Source organism: Podarcis muralis, chromosome 8 (genome assembly GCF_964188315.1).
Source record: "Podarcis muralis chromosome 8, rPodMur119.hap1.1, whole genome shotgun sequence".
In the NCBI taxonomy this organism is placed as follows: Eukaryota; Metazoa; Chordata; class Lepidosauria; order Squamata; family Lacertidae; genus Podarcis; species Podarcis muralis.
Genome location: NC_135662.1, coordinates 76,244,453 through 76,262,831, shown reverse-complemented (window position 1 = coordinate 76,262,831; position 18,379 = coordinate 76,244,453). Strand labels below are relative to the sequence as shown.

At 45.7% G+C, this 18,379-nt stretch overlaps 1 protein-coding gene across 2 annotated transcripts in view; it reads right to left on the bottom strand.

Moving 5' to 3' along the window:
* MYO10 (myosin X) overlaps positions 1-14,897 on the bottom strand; it is a 196,925-nt gene extending 182,028 nt beyond the window's left edge. For both annotated transcript variants that reach the window (XM_028737963.2, XM_028737964.2), the window contains exon 1: positions 14,327-14,897. In XM_028737963.2, the coding sequence (XP_028593796.2) occupies positions 14,327-14,347 (21 nt within the window). In that variant the 5' untranslated portion in view covers positions 14,348-14,897. The remainder of the gene's footprint in view (positions 1-14,326) is intronic.
* Positions 14,898-18,379: the final 3,482 nt, after the last annotated feature.

Below are 18,379 nucleotides of genomic sequence, written 5' to 3'. Positions count from 1 at the left end.
ACAAAAAGGGAAGAAAGCCACTCAGCGTGCTGGGCAATTACTGGATTAATTTCACAGGAGAAATTGTTTAGTAAATGAAAAAGGAGGCATATTCATTCAATACCTGCTTAATTTGAAAGTAAAAAAAAACATCACCACTTTGTTTAATAGATGGTGTCAAATAATCCTGGTATCTCTGCAGAGCTAAGGCCCAATTGGTATGTAACCATGTCATGGCTAGGGTTTTAGGCTTTCATAATTTTGGATTTATTCCACTCATAATGACATTCATTACTCAGGAGGAAGGCAGTAAACAATGGTGTAGGCCAGGTGTAGGGAACCTCTAGCCCTACAGATGCTGATTAACTACAAATCCCATCATCCCTGGACATTGGCCATGCTTCTTAAGGCTGATGGGAATTGTAGTTCAACAACCTATGGAGGTCCAAAGATCCTTCACTTCTGATGTAGACCAGAGATCCAGAGCAAGCTAAAAGGAGGACTGCTTTGAGTGAAGGCAGGAAATAGACTGCCACTCCATGGAATGGAGACAATAGCTTCCTCTGAATGGCAATTCTTCCTGTCTTTGTAAGGTAAAGGCAAAGGACCCCTGGACGGTTAAGTCCAGTCAAAGGCGACTATGGGGTTGCGGCGCTCATCTCGCTGTCAGACTGAGGGAGATGACGCTTGTCCACTGACAGCTTTCCAGGTCATGTGGCCAGCATGACTAAACCGCTTCTGGCACAACGGAACACTGTGACGGAAACCAGAGGGCACGGAAATGCTGTTTACCTTCCCGCCGCAATGGTACCTATCTATCTACTTGCACTGGCATGCTTTCAAACTGCTAGGTTGACAGGAGCTGGGACAGAGCAACAGGAGCTCACTCCATCACGGGGATTCGAACCGCCGACCTTCTGATCGACAAAAGCCCAAGAGGCTCAGTGGTTTAGACCACAGCACCTTTGTACACAAGGAGGAACACAACCATCCTGGAGGGGTCCCAAGTGCCCAACTGCTAAGAGCAAACATTTGGGCTCCCAGCGAGTTCACAGCCATGTTGTTCCTCTTCTAATCATTCTGCTACTGAGCTTACATGTCATCCAAACCTGGGTTCAACGTGCTTTGGTTCTTTCCAGACAAACCACGTGTTGTAACCAAGGTTTCTCTCTCTATGGTTTACGGAAGCCAAACCATGGCTTAGCTCCACACAACAGCCAGGACTAGAGGAAGAGCAAAGTTGCCGCAATCTCATCTCAAGGGGACCACATGTTTGCTCCTTCAAACTAAACCTTGGTTGGGTTTAACTGCAACCAAGGTTGTAGATGGTTTTCTCATACAGTCAACTAGCTTACTTATACTGCAATTGACATGGCAGGGAATCTGTGAGAGGTGTCAGTGAAACAAAAGGACCATTTTTCTGTATAGAAACATGTACTGGCCTGAAGAGGATCGACCTCAAAATCTTCCACTTGCACAAATGTTTGGATAGGTTTGAATACCTACACAAACCGGCTCTTCCTACCGCAACTAGCTGCCAGCCCGCAGGGTGCTGAGCTCCACACATATAATCTTGTACGTACAGAGTTAACTGATTTTTCCCCCTTTTCAGTATATCAAATAATAAGAGTGCATGCCTTAATTCATGCCTGCGCATAAAAAATGCATCACCTTTAATAAGCCTAACATCAGCACCACTTCCAATAAGTTAAGAGTATACAACCATCGATTTGCATTGAGATCACTCTTCAAATTTAAATTATTGAAGAGCCTCATAAAAAACTAATAGGCTTTCATAACTCTTACCAACAAAATGCAGCAATATTGCAAAGGAAATACAATATATGGTCCAGTTAACATGGCATTTATTGATGAAATATTCACCTCTTGCTTTCATCCTCTGTGCCGTAATAAAACACTAAATTCATTGCCGGGCAAGGCAGGAGATTCTGGAGGGCAAAAGATGGTATCGGCTGCACACATCCAACTTTGCTATCTCAAATTAACACAAACTGCATTGCTGTGTGTACTTCATATCCTCCGAAGGAGCCATTTTCTACAAGGAAGTGTAATACAAAATCTCAATCAGCACACCACAACGTACATACAACCAGACACCATCTTTATCTCCTTCACATCTGATGGGAGGGTGTTCCACAGGGCGGGCGCCACCACCGAGAAGGCCCTCTGCCTGATTCCCTGCAACCTCACTTTCTCGCAATGAGGGAACCGTCAAAAGGCTCTCGGAGCTGGACCTCAGTGTCCAGGTTGAACAATGTTGGTGGAGATGCTTCTTCAGGTATTCTGCTAATTTCAGAAGCACTGAAGGAGTCATGCCCCAACCTACTTAACTATAGGGATGTAGGAATCATGAATCGTCCCAGCAGTTGTTGTTTTCTGCATGTGTATATTAGTGAGCAAGCAAAGGCATAAATGGGTGCAGGGCCATGTTTTTATCAAAGTCTCATTTCTCCAGACCACATTACTGAAAAATGCAGAAAAAGCTAACTTTCGTTTGCCTCTTCCCTGAAATCAACCACGGTTTTAAATAACCAGACCTCTAAAATATTCCTAAATGGAGTTTTATGCCTCAAGCAACTTTTTAACGGCGTTATAAATCCCCGGAGTAAAAAAACAAAACAACAAATTAGAAAGGCTGCCAAAGACCCTCATGTAAAAAAGCCACAGCTATTGCAATTACTGAAAGGAATTAAGAAACGTTTTATGGGCCACAAAACAGTAACTCGACTGTGAAGTGAACACTCTCAGACTTTCGCTGTAGAAGGAAGAAAGGAGGATGAAGGGAGCATGATTCACTAAAGGTTTAGAATTGAGCTGGGAAGTCCCCACAGAAACCATTAGGATGATGGTGCAGTACAGTCAGCAAGTGACTCGCTCTTCAAAATCTAGCCAGTAGCAGTGCTGGGGTCATTGTTGTTGTTTAGTCGTTTAGTCGTGTCCGACTCTTCGTGACCCCATGGACCAGAGCACGCCAGGCACCTCTGTCCTCCACTACTTCCCGCAGTTTGGTCAGACTCATGCTGGTAACCTCGAAAACACTATCCAACCATCTCGTCCTCTGTCGCCCCCTTCTCCTTGTGCCCTCCATCTTTCCCAGCATCAGTGTCTTCTCCAGGGAGTCTTCTCTTCTCATGAGGTGGCCAAAGTACTGGAGCCTCAGCTTCACGATCTGTCCTTCCAGTGAGCACTCAGGGCTGATTTCCTTAAGAATGGATGCGTTTGATCTTCTTGCAGTCCATGGGACTCTCAAGAGTCTTCTCCAGCACCATAATTCAAAAGCATCAATTCTTTGGCGATCAGCCTTCTTTATGGTCCAGCTCTCACTTCCATACATCACTACTGGGAAAACCATGACTTTAACTATACGGACCTTTGTTGGCAAGGTGATGTCTCTGCTTCTCAAGATGCTGTCTAGGCCTGTCATTGCCCTTCTCCCAAGAAGGAGGCGTCTTTTAGTTTCGTGGCTGCTGTCAGCATCTGCAGTGATCATGGAGCCCAAGAAAGTAAAATCTCTCACTGCCTCCATTTCTTCCCCTTCTATTTGCCAGGAGGTGATGGGACCAGTGGCCATGATCTTCGTTTTTTTGATGTTGAGCTTCAGACCATATTTTGCGCTCTCCTCTTTCACCCTCATTAAAAGGTTCTTTAATTCCTCCTCACTTTCTGCCATCAAGGTTGTGTCATCTGCATATCTGAGGTTGTTGATATTTCTTCCGGCAATCTTAATTCCAGCTTGGGATTCATCCAGCCCAGCCTTTCGCATGATGTATTCTGCATATAAATTAAATAAGCAGGGAGACAAAATACAGCCTTGTCGTACTCCTTTCCCAATTTTGAACCAATCAGTTGTTCCATATCCAGTTCTAACTGTAGCTTCTTGTCCCACATAGAGATTTCTCAGGAGACAGATGAGGTGATCAGGCACTCCCATTTCTTTAAGAACTTGCCATAGTTTGCTGTGGTCGACACAGTCAAAGGCTTTTGCATAGTCAATGAAGCAGAAATAGATGTCTGGGGTCATAAGCCCAAGCAACTAGTAGGATACTTACACTAGAAATCAGTAGGATTAGCAATCGCTCAAGAGCAGGGACAGGGTTGGCTCAGGGTATGCCATTGAACAGAACAGTATTATAGCTTTTACATACTGCATTAGCTCTCTTGACTTTAATGGAAAGGCTACCAATATAAAGTATGGCTAAATACAACATACAGTGGTACCTCGGGTTACAGACGCTTCAGGTTACAGACTCAGCTACAGTGGTACCTCAGGTTACATACGCTTCAGGTTACAGCCTCCGCTAACCCAGAAATAGTGCTTCAGGTTAAGAACTTTGCTTCAGGATGAGAACAGAAATCATGCTCCGGCGGCCCGGCGGCAGCAGCAGGCCCCATTAGCTAAAGTGGTGCTTCAGGTTAAGAACAGTTTCAGGTTAAGAACGGACCTCCAGAACAAATTAAGTACTTAACCTGAGGTACCACTGTAACCCAGAAATAGTACCACAGGTTAAGAACTTTGCTTCAGGATGAGAACAGAAATAGCTCAGCGGCGGCGCGGCGGCAGTGGGAGGCCCCATTAGCTCAAGTGGTACCTCAGGTTAAGAACGGTTTCAGGTTAAGAACGGGCCTCCAGAACGAATTAAGTTCTTAACCCGAGGTACCACTGTATTTTGGATGTAGATATGCATCGCCTTCTGCCCCCAAACCACGATCCTTTCTCCCTCTTATGTTAGCAGAGGATATCCATATGCAATCTGTTGATTTTAAGGAATAGAATCCACCAGAAATTGCTCCTGCACAAGGCCCACTGAAATGAGTGGAAATGGGACAAGAGAAGTGGAGACCTTCGCCGGTAGAAAAATTACGCCCAAGGGCAATTATATCATGCTGTCTGAACCTTGCGGCTCTGAAGTTCAATGCCTCACTGCCTTGCCTTGATTTGAGGAAAGAAAAATGTTTATACTTGGCAGTGGGACTTTGGATGAAGATTAAAGGCAAGATGCTATATATATATATCCATACACTGATCTTTTAAAGTAATATCAACATGTTGGAAGGCCTAAAAGATATTAACTGACATCAAAGCCACAGAAACCGCAAATTAACATTTATACAGAAATGCCACCGCCACGTTCTAAAAGTGTAGCCACTTGCCTCAGGTGAGTAACTTTCATTAGTAAGCAAGTAAGGATCAATGAGCACTGTATTTCACAAGCCAAGCCCAAAAGCATGAAGAAGCAGGGTTAGAAACTCAGATATATTACTTGGGTGCCAAATGGCTCCTTAAGGCAAGGTTGGGGTCACCAAAAGAGAATGTCTAGTTACCATTTTTTAGCAAGACGGCTCTAAAGTCTTATTTTTCAAATGATGGACCAACTGTGACTGGTTCTCAGTTAAACATCCGGCAAGTTCAGAGGACAACCTTGAGCTCTGAGAACTTAAAAGAAGAAAGGTCACTTGATCCAGGGACAGTCCACATACAGTGGTACCTCTGGTTACGAACTTAATTTGTTCCGGAGGTCCGTTCTTAACCTGAAACCGTTCTTAACCTGAGGTACCACTTTAGCTAATGGGCCTCCTGCTGCCGCCGCGCCACTGGCGTGCGATTCCTGTTCTCATCCTGAGGTAAAGTTCTTAACCCGAGGTGTTTGTAACCCGAGGTACCACGGTATTATATTGGCCTATTCTGACGTCTTTTTTCTTAATCTTGACTGTTCCTGCTCATTCAGGCTGCACCAAAAAGCATTTTCATTCCAGAAATTCATTCCGATTGTGCAGATAAAATATAACTGATAGAATTCCACAGGGTGGGGTATTAGTGTGTGAAAACAGTCCCAATCCCAGGCATGCACATCCTGATAGTGGAGATGTCAGGAGCTATCCTGACACCCAGGCATCTTCACTAAATAAATAAATAAATAAATAAATAAATAAATAAATAAATAAATTTTTATTTGTATCCCGCCCTCCCCAGCCGAAGCCGGGCTCAGGGCGGCTAACAACAATAAAATAATACAACTTTCTAAAATCATTTAATTATAAAATTAATTCAAATCAAATTGATGGCAACCATTGGGCTAGAGTTCTGTGAAGATTGCCAAAGGAGGGAGTCAGGCTGTGCCCTGGCCAAAGGCTTGGTGGAACAGCACTGTCTTGCAGGCCCTGCGGAAAGATGTCAAGTCCCGCAGGGCCCTGCTCTCTTGTGGCAGAGCGTTCCACCAGATCGGAGCCACAGCCGAAAAAGTCCTGGCTCTGGTTGAGGCCAGCCTAACCTCTCTGTGGCCTGGGACCTCCAAGATGTTTTTGTTTGAAGATCGTAAGTTCCTCTGTGGGACATACCAGGAGAGGCGGTCCCATAGGTACAAGGGTCCTAGGCCGTATAGGGCTTTAAAGGTTAAAACCAGCACCTTAAACCTGATCCTGTACTCCACCGGGAGCCAGTGCAGCTGGTATAGCACCGGGTGAATGTGATCTCACAGCGAGGACCCCGTAAGGAGTCTCGCTGCAGCATTCTGCACCCACTGGAGTTTCTGGGTCAGTCTCAAGGGCAGTCCCACGTAGAGCGAGTTACAATAATCCAGTCTGGAGGTGACCGTCGCGTGGATCACAGTGACTAGGTCAGGGCGAGAGAGGTACGGTAACTTGGTCACCACTGGTCGAAAGCAGGGTGCAAAATGTGCCTGGCGCCTGGCTAATTTCGAACTCTGATTCCTTATCCAGCCAAAGAGATCCCTTGATTACAGTGGGAGGGTTAAGCTGGTGTTTAACAACACCAACTTACACACAGAGGTACAATATGTTAATACCATTGCGTTGAATTGGACATAACCTCCAGTTCAGTATGTACAGGATTGCATTCAATGGCAATCTTTGGCTGGATTGTGGTTTGTGTACTGTGTACAGCTTAATGTGAAACACTCTGAACATTTAAAAGGCACCAATCTTGTTTCGTTTGCTATTATGTATTTTTCTGTTTTTATACTGTAAACCGCCCTGCGATCCTCAGGTGAAGGGCAGTTTGTAAATTCAATAAATAAAAAGTAAACAATTCCTATCATAGCATTTTGGAAAAAAGCACCATTTTTCCTGCTCCCTTGAGACAGCTTTTAGATTTATTTTTGAAATGCACAAGGCAGAGGCTCACAAAGTTCCACAGAGTACCTAATTGTCGTTTCACTAATTACCGTTCTGGGACACACAGGAACTGTTTTGCTTATGGGAGTGGCAAGAGCACTATAAACACGAAGACCTTCCTTCAGGAGGAAAAAGGTCGTTCTTGTGACTAAAAACCAGAGAGAAAACATGATTCAGCAAGAGTCTCTCATTTAAGAATGCAAGAGGCCATGCACCAGTGCAGCTCTTCCTCCTCTTCCATTTATTCAGAATTTAACTAGGTGCCCACACAATGTAAGATCCTTGGATCTTTAGACACCTGGAGGTGGGTGGGTGTTAAACTATTTTTTGGTGGAAAATAAGTAAGCCCCCACAGATCTGTCATCAGCATGGATAGCTCAGTTGATTACAGTGTGCTGCTGATAATGACGCAGTTGGCGCTATGGTCTAAACCACTGAGCCTCTTGGGCTTGCTGATCGGAAGGTCGGCGGTTCAAATCCACAGGGCAGGGAGAGCTCCTGTTGCTCTGTCCCAGCTCCTGCCAACCTAGCAATTTGAAAGCATGCCAGTGCAAGTAGATAAATAGGTACCGCTGCGGCAGGAAAGGTAAACTGCGTTTCCTTGCGCTCTGGCTTCCGTCACGGTGTCCCATTGCGCCATAAGCAGTTTAGTCATTGTAATGATTATAGGGGTTGCTCGTGTGTAAGTTGCCGCCACTCCTGGCTAGGGTGCCTGGTTAAGCCTTTTCTGTCTGGACAGCCCTTCACTTCGTGGCTGTTTCAGTCGCTAGCAGAATCCGTCAGTGGGCGTTTCTTAAACCTTTTCCATCATAAAAGCTGTTTGACGCCAAGTCTCCTCCTACTCTCCCTGCACGGAAGTTTTCTGCGCAGAGAGGGCGTGGGTAGCGGAGGACCCGTGCTCTCCCCGCTGGTCTCCAGCGAGGAGTCCTGGAGCCCCCTTGCCGATTCCCCCATCTGCCCCCTTTATCCCTGGTGTTACGCTGATTTCCTTCCCCAGCTGATGAGCTGCCTCTCTCCCTGCTCGGCCCTTCTCCAGCATCGCTTGGGAGCCTTGCCTCCACCTCTGGCTCCGATGTCAGTTCCCTGACAGTCATGCTGGCCATATGACCCAGAAAGCTATCTGCGGACAAACGCCGGCTCCCTCGGCCTGAAAGCAAGATGAGTGCCACAATCCCATAGTCACCTTTGAATGGACCAGGGGTCCTTTATCTTTTTTTTTAATCTAATGCCAAAGTTGCAAAGTTTGATCTCTGTATAGGACAGCTGCATATTCCTGCAGTTTCAGGGAGCTGAATTATATGATCCTCAGGGTCCCTTCCTTCTGTGATTCTTAGACAATGCTAAAGTCTCCATGTCTGAATTGCTTGACTTCTGTCACTGGATTCAAAGGCATGCAAAGGAACTGGCAATCGTTTTTGTAAGCTCGCTACAGGCTGTCAGCCACATGGCACAAGTTTCCTGCATTTGCGATTCCCTTAACATGTGAATTTGCCAGGAGACTGAAAGTCCTGTATGCTGTCAGCTCAGCCAGTACAGTGGTACCTCGGGTTAAGTACTTAATTCATTCCAGAGGTCCGTTCTTAACCTGAAACTGTTCTTAACCTGAAGCACCACTTTAGCTAATGGGGCCTCCCTGCTGCCGCTGCGCCACCGCTGCATGATTTCTGTTCTCATCCTGAAGCAAAGTTCTTAACCCAAGGTAATATTTCCGGGTTACCAGAGTCTGTAACCTGAAGCGTATGTAACCTGAAGCGTATGTAACCCGAGGTACCACTGTACTAGCGTAAAAGGAGGGAGGGGAGTTGGGAAGAAAGGGAACAACTAAAAGAATGCATGGCATGAGATTGTGTGCTATTGGGTTCCAGAGAGAAAATGGGGTTTAACAGTGAATGTAGAGCTGAAATATTTTGCAATGTGGCCCCGGGGACAAAGAAAGGGGAGGCACGAAAGCCCCAGCTTGCAGCAATCTTTTGTCAATTTATAAGGCCATCCTGACGTAACTTTCTTATCTCCTAAAACTGTTGCAGATTAAACATCTGCATTTCCTTAAAACGCTTTCCATTCAAACCTGTATTTACTTAACATCTTTCAGTTCAAGATAAAATGCACCTGCAGAACACAGAGGCCTCACAAACCATATTTATGTACTTTTAATTTTTTTTAATTGAATATGCATTTAATTGAACCAAAGGTCTGGACCTCAGGACTCTCAGCAAACCATATTCCTTCTCACCAGACCACATTCTGCACTGGCTCTGCCCCTTGACCTCCTCAAGTTCTTTTGCCTGGCTGGAATATAAGGACCGCCTCTTTCCATATGAACCTACCATATAAACCTCAGATCATCTTCTGAGGCCCTTCTTCGTGTGCCTCCTCCTTGAGAGGTCCAGAGGGTGGCAACAAAGGAACGGGCCTTCTCTGCAGTGGCTCCCCATCTGTGGAATGCTCTGCCCAGGGAAAATCGCTTGGCGCCTTCATCACACACCTTTAGGCAGCAGGCAAAAATGTTCCTTTTTAACCTGCTTCGATTTATACCCTATACCCTTTAATTTTTTTTTTTATTATTTTTTTTGTGGGAGGTGAGTATTGAGTTGCTCTTTTAATTTTCATTAGGCATTTTGTGGTTTTACATCTTGATTTTTTTCTGTGAACCACCCTGAGACCCTCGGGTATAAGGCGCTATATACATTCAATAAACAATAATAATAAATAATAATTTGTGTCCCAACTTTTTCCCTGATGGGACTCAAGGTGGCTTACAATCAGAACTGCTCAAAGCTCAAAACAACCAATCTTTTTTTAAAGAAAAACAATTAAACACTGACAAAATTAAAGTTATATACATACAGTCATACCTCAGGTTGAAGTAGCTTTGGGATAAGTATTTTCGGGTTGTGCGCTGTGGCAACCCGTTACTTCCAGGTTTCGCCGCTCGCGCATGCGCAGGTGGTCAAAATAACATCACGGCATGTGCAGAAGCGGCGAATTGTGACCCGCGCACACGCAGACTGCATTCGCTTCTGAATGCAAACGGGAGTCCGGAACGTATCCCGTTCGCATCCAGAGGTACCACTGTATATGAAATGTATTAAAACCACTCCAATAAATTCCATAAATAAGTATGTCTTTGTACTGTGATAATGCCCCCTTGCTCAAAGAGATGTGCATGTTTGTGCGCATATATATTGGCCTCTGGCTTTTGCATGGCTCGAACATGACATACATTAGAAAGGTGAGGATCATGCCTATTGCTCCACTCACATTTTCTTCCTGGCCCAAATTATTCCTGCCATGTGGGCCCCAGAAAAGTGTGACTCTCAGGTTGAAAAAGGTTTGCTATCCCAGCTTTTCGGACACCATGCAGCCTGCATGGGATATAATTTTTGGGGGGAGGTATCACGCTTTTAAAAAACAAAACACCTTGTGACTCATTCAAGGTTATACATACATTCAGTCGGTGACAGGACTCACAAGGGACCTCCCCAGGCCACCATGTGACAAATCCAATGTCACACGAACACAGCCTTCCTTATCTTTATACCAGCCCAGTTACTCACACAGAACTGCTTGCTCAAATATTTTCAGGGTCAGGAAATTCAACATAAAATTTCAGCTTTTCCAGAACAACTGAAAGGTGAACAAGGAAGGCACGTACAACCACAGGAACGCACCTTCATATTTCCACGACCAAATTACATTTTCAGAAATATCGTAAGGTGCAAGACTCCAGTCTGTCATATGTGTGGATGATCTCCAAAAGAGTCTCTTTGTACATGGAAAGCTAGCATCTCATGGGAACGGGTTCTAGTCTAGCCTTTTCCTTGATTTGCTAACTTTCCACAGAGTTTTAAGTGAAGGCAAACTTTTAAAGATACAAGACCTTTATCTTGCAATCTGAAGTCAGATAAATCCCCGGCAGGCTTTAAAACATGATATTTCTGAATATGCAATTCAGTTCAGGATTTAGGCAAACAAAAGAGCATGGCTCATCGTGAAACATATATTCCTGGCTGAAGATTAATGTATTTATTTATTTTATGGCCTGCTCTAAATTGCTCAGGGTTTTTGTAAATTAATGTGTCGCATTAAAATGTTTTAAAATAGAAAATGGAAAACAATCGCTTCCAAAAGACCCACAGTTGAACAGATGTGCTGCATCAACACCTGTCTAAAGACAGGATTATCCAATATCAAACTCTTTCCAAACCTCCTCTTGGTGCCTCTCCAACTCCTTCTAAAAACCTCCAAAAGGGATTCCATGAACACCTTAAATTTCAAAACATCTCTTAATATTAACAAATTCACGTTAATGTTTACATTTATAACTACTCTGGGACCTTAGGGTGCAAGGCAGGTAAATAATAATATTTATAAGAAGTAATTCAAAGTTACTTTTCTTCCTTTTCTTCAAATTTTGGCTGCCTTCCTTCCTCTTTTTGTTGGCAATCCTTTACATTTTTAAAAATACTATTAGCGTAACCCCACCCCCTGCACACTCAATCTTAACCCCTTAATGTCTAGCACCTACCTGTTCACAGTCTCTCTTTTGGTAGGAGGGGAAGAACCTCCTCTAAGTTTATGTATTTGCAAAGTAAGATTTTAATTCCAAGGGTGAAGAAGATAGTCAGAGAAATGTGTGCCTTTTCTGATAATAAATTAATTTACTTTCTCTCCCCATCTTGATCACACACAGAGGTCGAAATCCCACTTGCAATATGACTGTAGATGCCCTTGATCTTACTCATGGAAAACCACAAAAGTGAAAAGGAAGCTTGAAATATGCAAAAATGTCCCATGCTACATTGAACAACCCTTCAATGCCTGCAAAGGTATTGAGGTATTGCTCAAGACTATCCTGTCTGCAAGGCTCAACCAGACAACTAAATACAAGAAGCTACAGACTCACCTGTATTCAGGCAAACTGACTGCTAACTTTCCACATATACAGTAATGTATATAATGGAAGAGTAATGATCATACTACAGCACCTCACTTCAGGGATAGACAACTTTGTTTGCTTTAGAAATAAGGCAAATTTGCAGCCACAACTGTAACAACTTTCACAAGACCACTCTGCTAAGAGTTCTACTACATTCCCAAATACAAACATCAGGCGTAGAAACAAATAGGACACTAAACTTTACTTTAAACACCATGCTATTTTATGGGAAAGTTGACGTCAAGGAACAATCCAGGCAAAGGTAAACGTTGATTTTAATGGAGGAGTTAAGCAAGAAGAAATCTTTGCCATAGCTCATATGAAAACCAAGTACTGAAAGAACTCTCTTGCACAGAAAATCCACCTAAAGTTTGTTCCAATGGGACCTTTAGCAAGTGACTGACTTTTCCAATCATTTTTCCAATCAAGGTTATTTTACTTCATTGTCATGACCCAAACAATTTTGGCAAAATATCCATGAGACAATGCCTCTAGGCAAACTAAGGCCCGAGGGCCAGATCCAGCCCAATTGCCTTCTAAGTCCAGCCTGCGGACGGTCCGGGAATCAGCGTGTTTTCATATGAGTAGAATGTGTGCTTTTATTTAAAATGCATCTCCGGGTTATCTGTGGGGCATAGGAATTCATTCCCCCCCCCCACCCAAAATGTAATCTGACCCCCCCCCACAAAGTCTGAGGGACAGTGGACTGGCCCCCTGCTGAAAAAGTTTACTGACCCCTACTCTAATGGAAGCTCCGCAAAGCCCCCCTATGCCAAACCACACACTTTGAAAATATCTTAACATTTGAACAGCAATGAACATTATGTGATCTTAGCAGATTCTTCCAGCATTGTTTGCGATTACTTTTAAGCTGCAAGAGAAAAGGGGGCGACATCTGGACAACATTAGGAAGTGGACAGAAGACAAAAGAGGAAATGGACCAAAATGAAATAAACCCTCCATCTCTCCCCTACGGCTGTGCTGCCATGGCAGCCCTTCTGAAACCCCTGCAGTGAGTGGCCTGTCTCAATCCCCTCTCCCTGGAAGCCCTGGCCGAGTTTTTCCAAAAGGAAATTCCAGATCTCTCTCTACAAGAACCACATGCCCTTGTTGCAAAACAAACTTGCAGCGGACTTTCTGCCCTGCTTAGCTCGCAGATGCGCTCCGTGGGCCAAGCCAAAAAATTAAAAAAAATGCCCACTCGGTTTACTGACCTAAATGCACAAAGGCGAGAGAGGGGGAGCGAGCGCAAGGCGAAAAAGCGCACAAAAGGAAGCAGCTCACCTCCGCTCCAGGATTGCATCCTGGCTTAAAAGGGAAACGACCACTCACTCCTCGCTCTGCAATCAAACATCCTAACAGCAACAAGGATCCCTTCCCCACTGTTTTTTGTCGTTTGCGCATTGCATCCATAGGATTCACCTATGGAGGTGTTTTTGCGGGGGAGAGAAGGTTCAAGGAAGCAATTCTTCCAACTTTGCCTCTTTGGGGCGCACTCGGAAAAATGAAACACTTTCTCACCTAGGGGTAACGCTCCAACACAAGGATTAAAATATTTCTAAGGCTGGAATCCTCTGCATTCTTACTTGAAAGTAAACCCCTTTGAACTCGGCGGGGTTAATGCCGGGTGCAACCCAGGCGATCACTTTCTCTTTTTTAATACATTTATTTATTTGGCTTTTCAAATTAAAGTTTTACAATCACATATCCATCATAAAAACAAGATTCCGAAGAATCTCCTGGACTTCCCCCTCCTCCCTTTTGTGGGTCCTATTATTAATCATTTCCTCCTGCATCTTAATCCAAATCTTTTACATCTCTATAATATCCAAAATTCGCCATTAAACTACATTTGTTATCGGGCGATCGCTTTCTATGGATCCACAACAAGGTGCTTTATTATTCCTGTTACTTTCAAGGCGGAAGTTAAGCGTCCTTCCGTCCCAAGCGCTTCACTCGGATCGCACACCTGAATTGCTTTTAAATTCGGGATTAGCAACAACAAGCCGCCAAAGCCGCTCTTTCTCCCGTCCCCCCAACAACGTGCCGTTTCCTTCACCTCTCCAAACCCCGCAGAAGAACCGAATTACACATTTACAGTTGGGTTTCCTCGGACGTAAATCGCAACCCCCCCCCCCCCAGGTAAGCTCGGAGGGGATCACAGCCTTTGCTAGGAAGTCATCCCTGGCGGCGAGGCTCTCTTCCCCCGTAGGAACGCGCGCAACAGGATCAGCCCCGCAGGAGCCGTGCGCTCACCTCGGGGAAGAAGTTCTCCATCGTTGCGGCAACTCGAGGGCGCCCGGCCGGGAGAGAGGCCGCTTCAGCGGGCTACCACGTGCCGCCACGGGGCCGATGGCCGTTCCCGGCGGGGCGGCGGAGCTGCGGCTCGGCGTCACGCCCTTCCTCCCCGCGCTGCCATCCCTCGGCCTCCCGGCGCTGCCCTCCGGCCCAGGGGCCACCAGCACACGCATCCAGACGCGCGCCACGAGGAGCCTTTTGTCTCAAAGCCTTCGCGAGGAACCCCGGCCGTGCCACATGGCTCCTGCTCGCACCGGAGCCGATCTCCTCCCTACTAAATCCACCAGGGGGATCTCAATCGGCGGACTTAGGAATTGGGGGGGGGGGCGGGAGAGAGAGAGAAAGCGCGTCGCTGCTCTCTCTCCCGAACGGATCCGGCTGCTCCAGAGCGCAGCGCGGCCAGGGAAAGGTGCGCGCCAAACGGACACGAGCGCACACCTAGAGAGCGCAGAGAGTTAGGTTTCCTGGCGGCGGTTCCAAGGGACCTCTCGGGCCACGACAGTGTTGCATACACTCCGCCGCCTGAGATTAGGAAATCCCCGCCCTGGAGAGCGAGCGACCCAGCCAATCCCAGGCGAGCGCCTCTTTGGAATCTGGACCCGGGAGGGCGCGCGAGCTGCCTCTTTCTCTCTCTCTCGCCTTCTGTTTTTTTGGCTGCTGCAGAGGCTCTGATTTCCAAAAGACTTCCTGACTGTGTCGCACTTTCTGCAGAGGCGCAATGGTGGGCTGGCTCTCTCAGGCAGCCCCCCGCGCTCGCACCTCTACCTGCCACACTTCGTTTCAGAATTCGTGCACACGACCTGGAAGGAGATACGAACGTCTGCACTCTATTCGCAGGAGAGAGTGGGTCAGTCTCCTTGTTACTGGTAGGAAGACTGCCTAGCAAAGGCAGCCAACCCACACTTATAATCCATATATCATAGAATCATAGAGGTGGAAGGGACCCCAAGAGTAATCTAGTAGTCCAACCTAAACAGCTGTCCCATACGGGGATCGAATCTGCAACCTTGGCGTTATCTAGCCAGCTGAGCTATCCAGTCCATTTTTATAGGTAAAGGTAAAGGGACCCCTACATGGGACGCGGGTGGCGCTGTGGGTAAAAGCCTCAGTGCCTAGGGCTTGCCGATCGAAAGGTCGGCAGTTCGAATCCCCGCGGCGGGGTGCGCTCCCGTTGCTCGGTCCCAGCGCCTGCCAACCTAGCAGTTCGAAAGCACCCCCAGGTGCAAGTAGATAAATAGGGACCACTTACCAGCGGGAAGGTAAACGGTGTTTCCGTGTGCTGCGCTGGCTCGCCAGATGCAGCTTTGTCACACTGGCCACGTGACCCGGAAGTGTCTCCGGACAGCGCTGGCCCCTGGCCTCTTAAGTGAGATGGGCACACAACCCCAGAGTCTGTCAAGACTGGCCCGTACGGGGTACCTTTACCTTTTACCTTTACCTGACCATTAGGTCCAGTCGTGGACGACTCTGGGGTTGCGGCGCTCATCTCGCTTTATTAACCAAGGGATCCGGCGTACAGCTTCCAGGTCATGTGGCCAGCATGTCTAAGCCGCTTCTGGAAAACCAGAGCAGCGCATGGAAATGCCGTTTACCTTCCCGTTGGAGCGATACCTATTTATCTACTTGCACTTTGATGTGCTTTCGAACTGCTAGGTTGGGAGGAGCAGGGACCGAGCAACGGGAGCTCACCCCGTCGCGGGGATTCAAACCGCCAACCTTCTGATCGGCAAGCCCTAGGCTCTGTGGTTTAACCCACAGCGCCACCCGCGTCCCAATTTTATAGGCGCCCCTTAAAACACTTTTGGAGCCTGTTTTCATTTAGTAAAGAGCGCACGGAAACACCGTTTACCTTCCCGCCAGAGCGGTACCTATTAATCTACTTGCACTTTGACGTGCTTCTGAACTGCTAGGTTGGCAGGAGCAGGGACGAAGCAATGGGAGCTCGCCCCGTCGCGGGGATTCGAACCGCCGACCTTCTGATCAGCAAGTCCTAGGCTCTGTGGTTTAGACCACAGCACCACCCGCGTCCCCTAATGTTTTGTGTATAATAATAATAAATAATAATAATAAAATTTATTTATATCCCGCCCTCCGCAGCCAAGACCAGGCTCAGGGCAGCTAACACCCAATATAAAAACAAATTGATTGGAATACAACTTAAAAACAAGATTGAAATACAGCATTAAAATACAGCCTCATTCCAATGGAAACTCAAATCAAAAGCTTTTTGGGGGCTGAAAACGTCAAGTCTTCACCAAGGCTAACTTTCCAGACTGGGCCTACGTGGGCCAGAAAAAAGCTAGGGAAGTCCCCAAATAGGAGTTCCATCACAGGAGGAGAAAGGAAAAAAGAAGAGGGGGAGGGAATCAAATTGTGCTTGTATACAAAGTGCTTTGAACATAGATGTCATGCTAGTGAATCAGCTGATTATAGGATACGCAACATTGTATCCTACGATACTCTCATCTTTCTTGCTTTGGTTTTCTTTTTTAAAAAAGTTTTTATTTGTGCTTTTCAAGTTTATGCATTTCATTAGTTTTACAATCAATTAAACATGTCAGAGTTTGACTTCCTTCCCCCTCTTTCTGCTGTTCCTTCATTTATTTATTTTTTAATATCTTCTGCATATCCAAATTCATTTAATTTGCTCGTTTAATTAAAATAAATGTTATCATGATTTCTTATTCTTCCTGTAAGTTTTGCCATTTCTGCATATTCCTTAATTTTCTGTATCTATTCTTCCTTTGCTGGGTCTTCTGCTTCTTTTGCTGTCGCCTTTACTGGGAACCTGGGCAAAAAAAGCCTGACATGGCTGCAGAATCAGATGATGAAAGGGGTTGTATATTTCAGATGACAGGTGGTGAATCTTTTTTGCAAATTTTAACACAGTGGGGAAACTCATTGGAAGCATTAAAATTAGCACAATTGTGGTTTGGTTTTGGTTTTTTAAAAAAAACAACTTACATGTATTTATCGCAATTAACTGTTTTTACATGATGCGGAGCATTCAACAGTGGTATTCACAATCCACTCTACCACCATCTTATAAGTCTACCTTTATGCAGATGAACTTTAACAGGGAGAAATGTAAAGTATTGCACTTGGGCAAAAAAAAATGAGAGGCACAAATACAAGATGGGGGACACCTGGCTTGAGAGCAGTACATGTGAAAAGGATCTAGGAGTCTTGGTTGACCACAAACTTGACATGAGCCAACAGTGTGATGCGGCAGCTAAAAAAGCCAATGCAATTCTGGGCTGCATCATTAGGAGTATAGCATCTAGATCAAGGGAAGTAATAGTGCCACTGTATTCTGCTCTGGTCAGACCTCACCTGGAGTACTGTGTCCAGTTCTGGGCACCACAGTTCAAGAAGGACACTGACAAACTGGAACGTGTCCAGAGGAGGGCAACCAAAATGGTCAAAGGCCTGGAAACGATGCCTTATGAGGAACGGCTAAGGGAGCTGGGCATGTTTAGCCTGGAGAAGAGGAGGTTAAGGGGTGATATGATAGCCATGTTCAAATATATAAAAGGATGTCACATAGAGGAGGGAGGAAGGTTGTTTTCTGCTGCTCCAGAGAAGCGGACACGGAGCAATGGATCCAAGCTACAAGAAAGAAGATTCCACCTAAACATTAGGAAGAACTTCCTGACAGTAAGAGCTGTTTGACAGTGGAATTTGCTGCCAAGGAGTGTGGTGGAGTCTCCGTCTTTGGAGGTCTTTAAGCAGAGGCTTGACAACCATATGTCAGGAGTGCTCTGATGGTGTTTCCTGCTTGGCAGGGGGTTGGACTCGATGGCCCTTGTGGTCTATTCCAACTCTATGATTCTATGATTCTCATTCTGATGTTTAACTAGGCAAAACTCTCAATAAAACATTGGATAAATAGAAAACTGAGCACCTGTGCTTTGGAATATATTTTATGCATAGATGTGGGGCAGGAGAAAGGACCATACCTTATTAATCCAGCAATGGGTTCTCTTGCTCAATGTGGTTGACCTTTGCCAC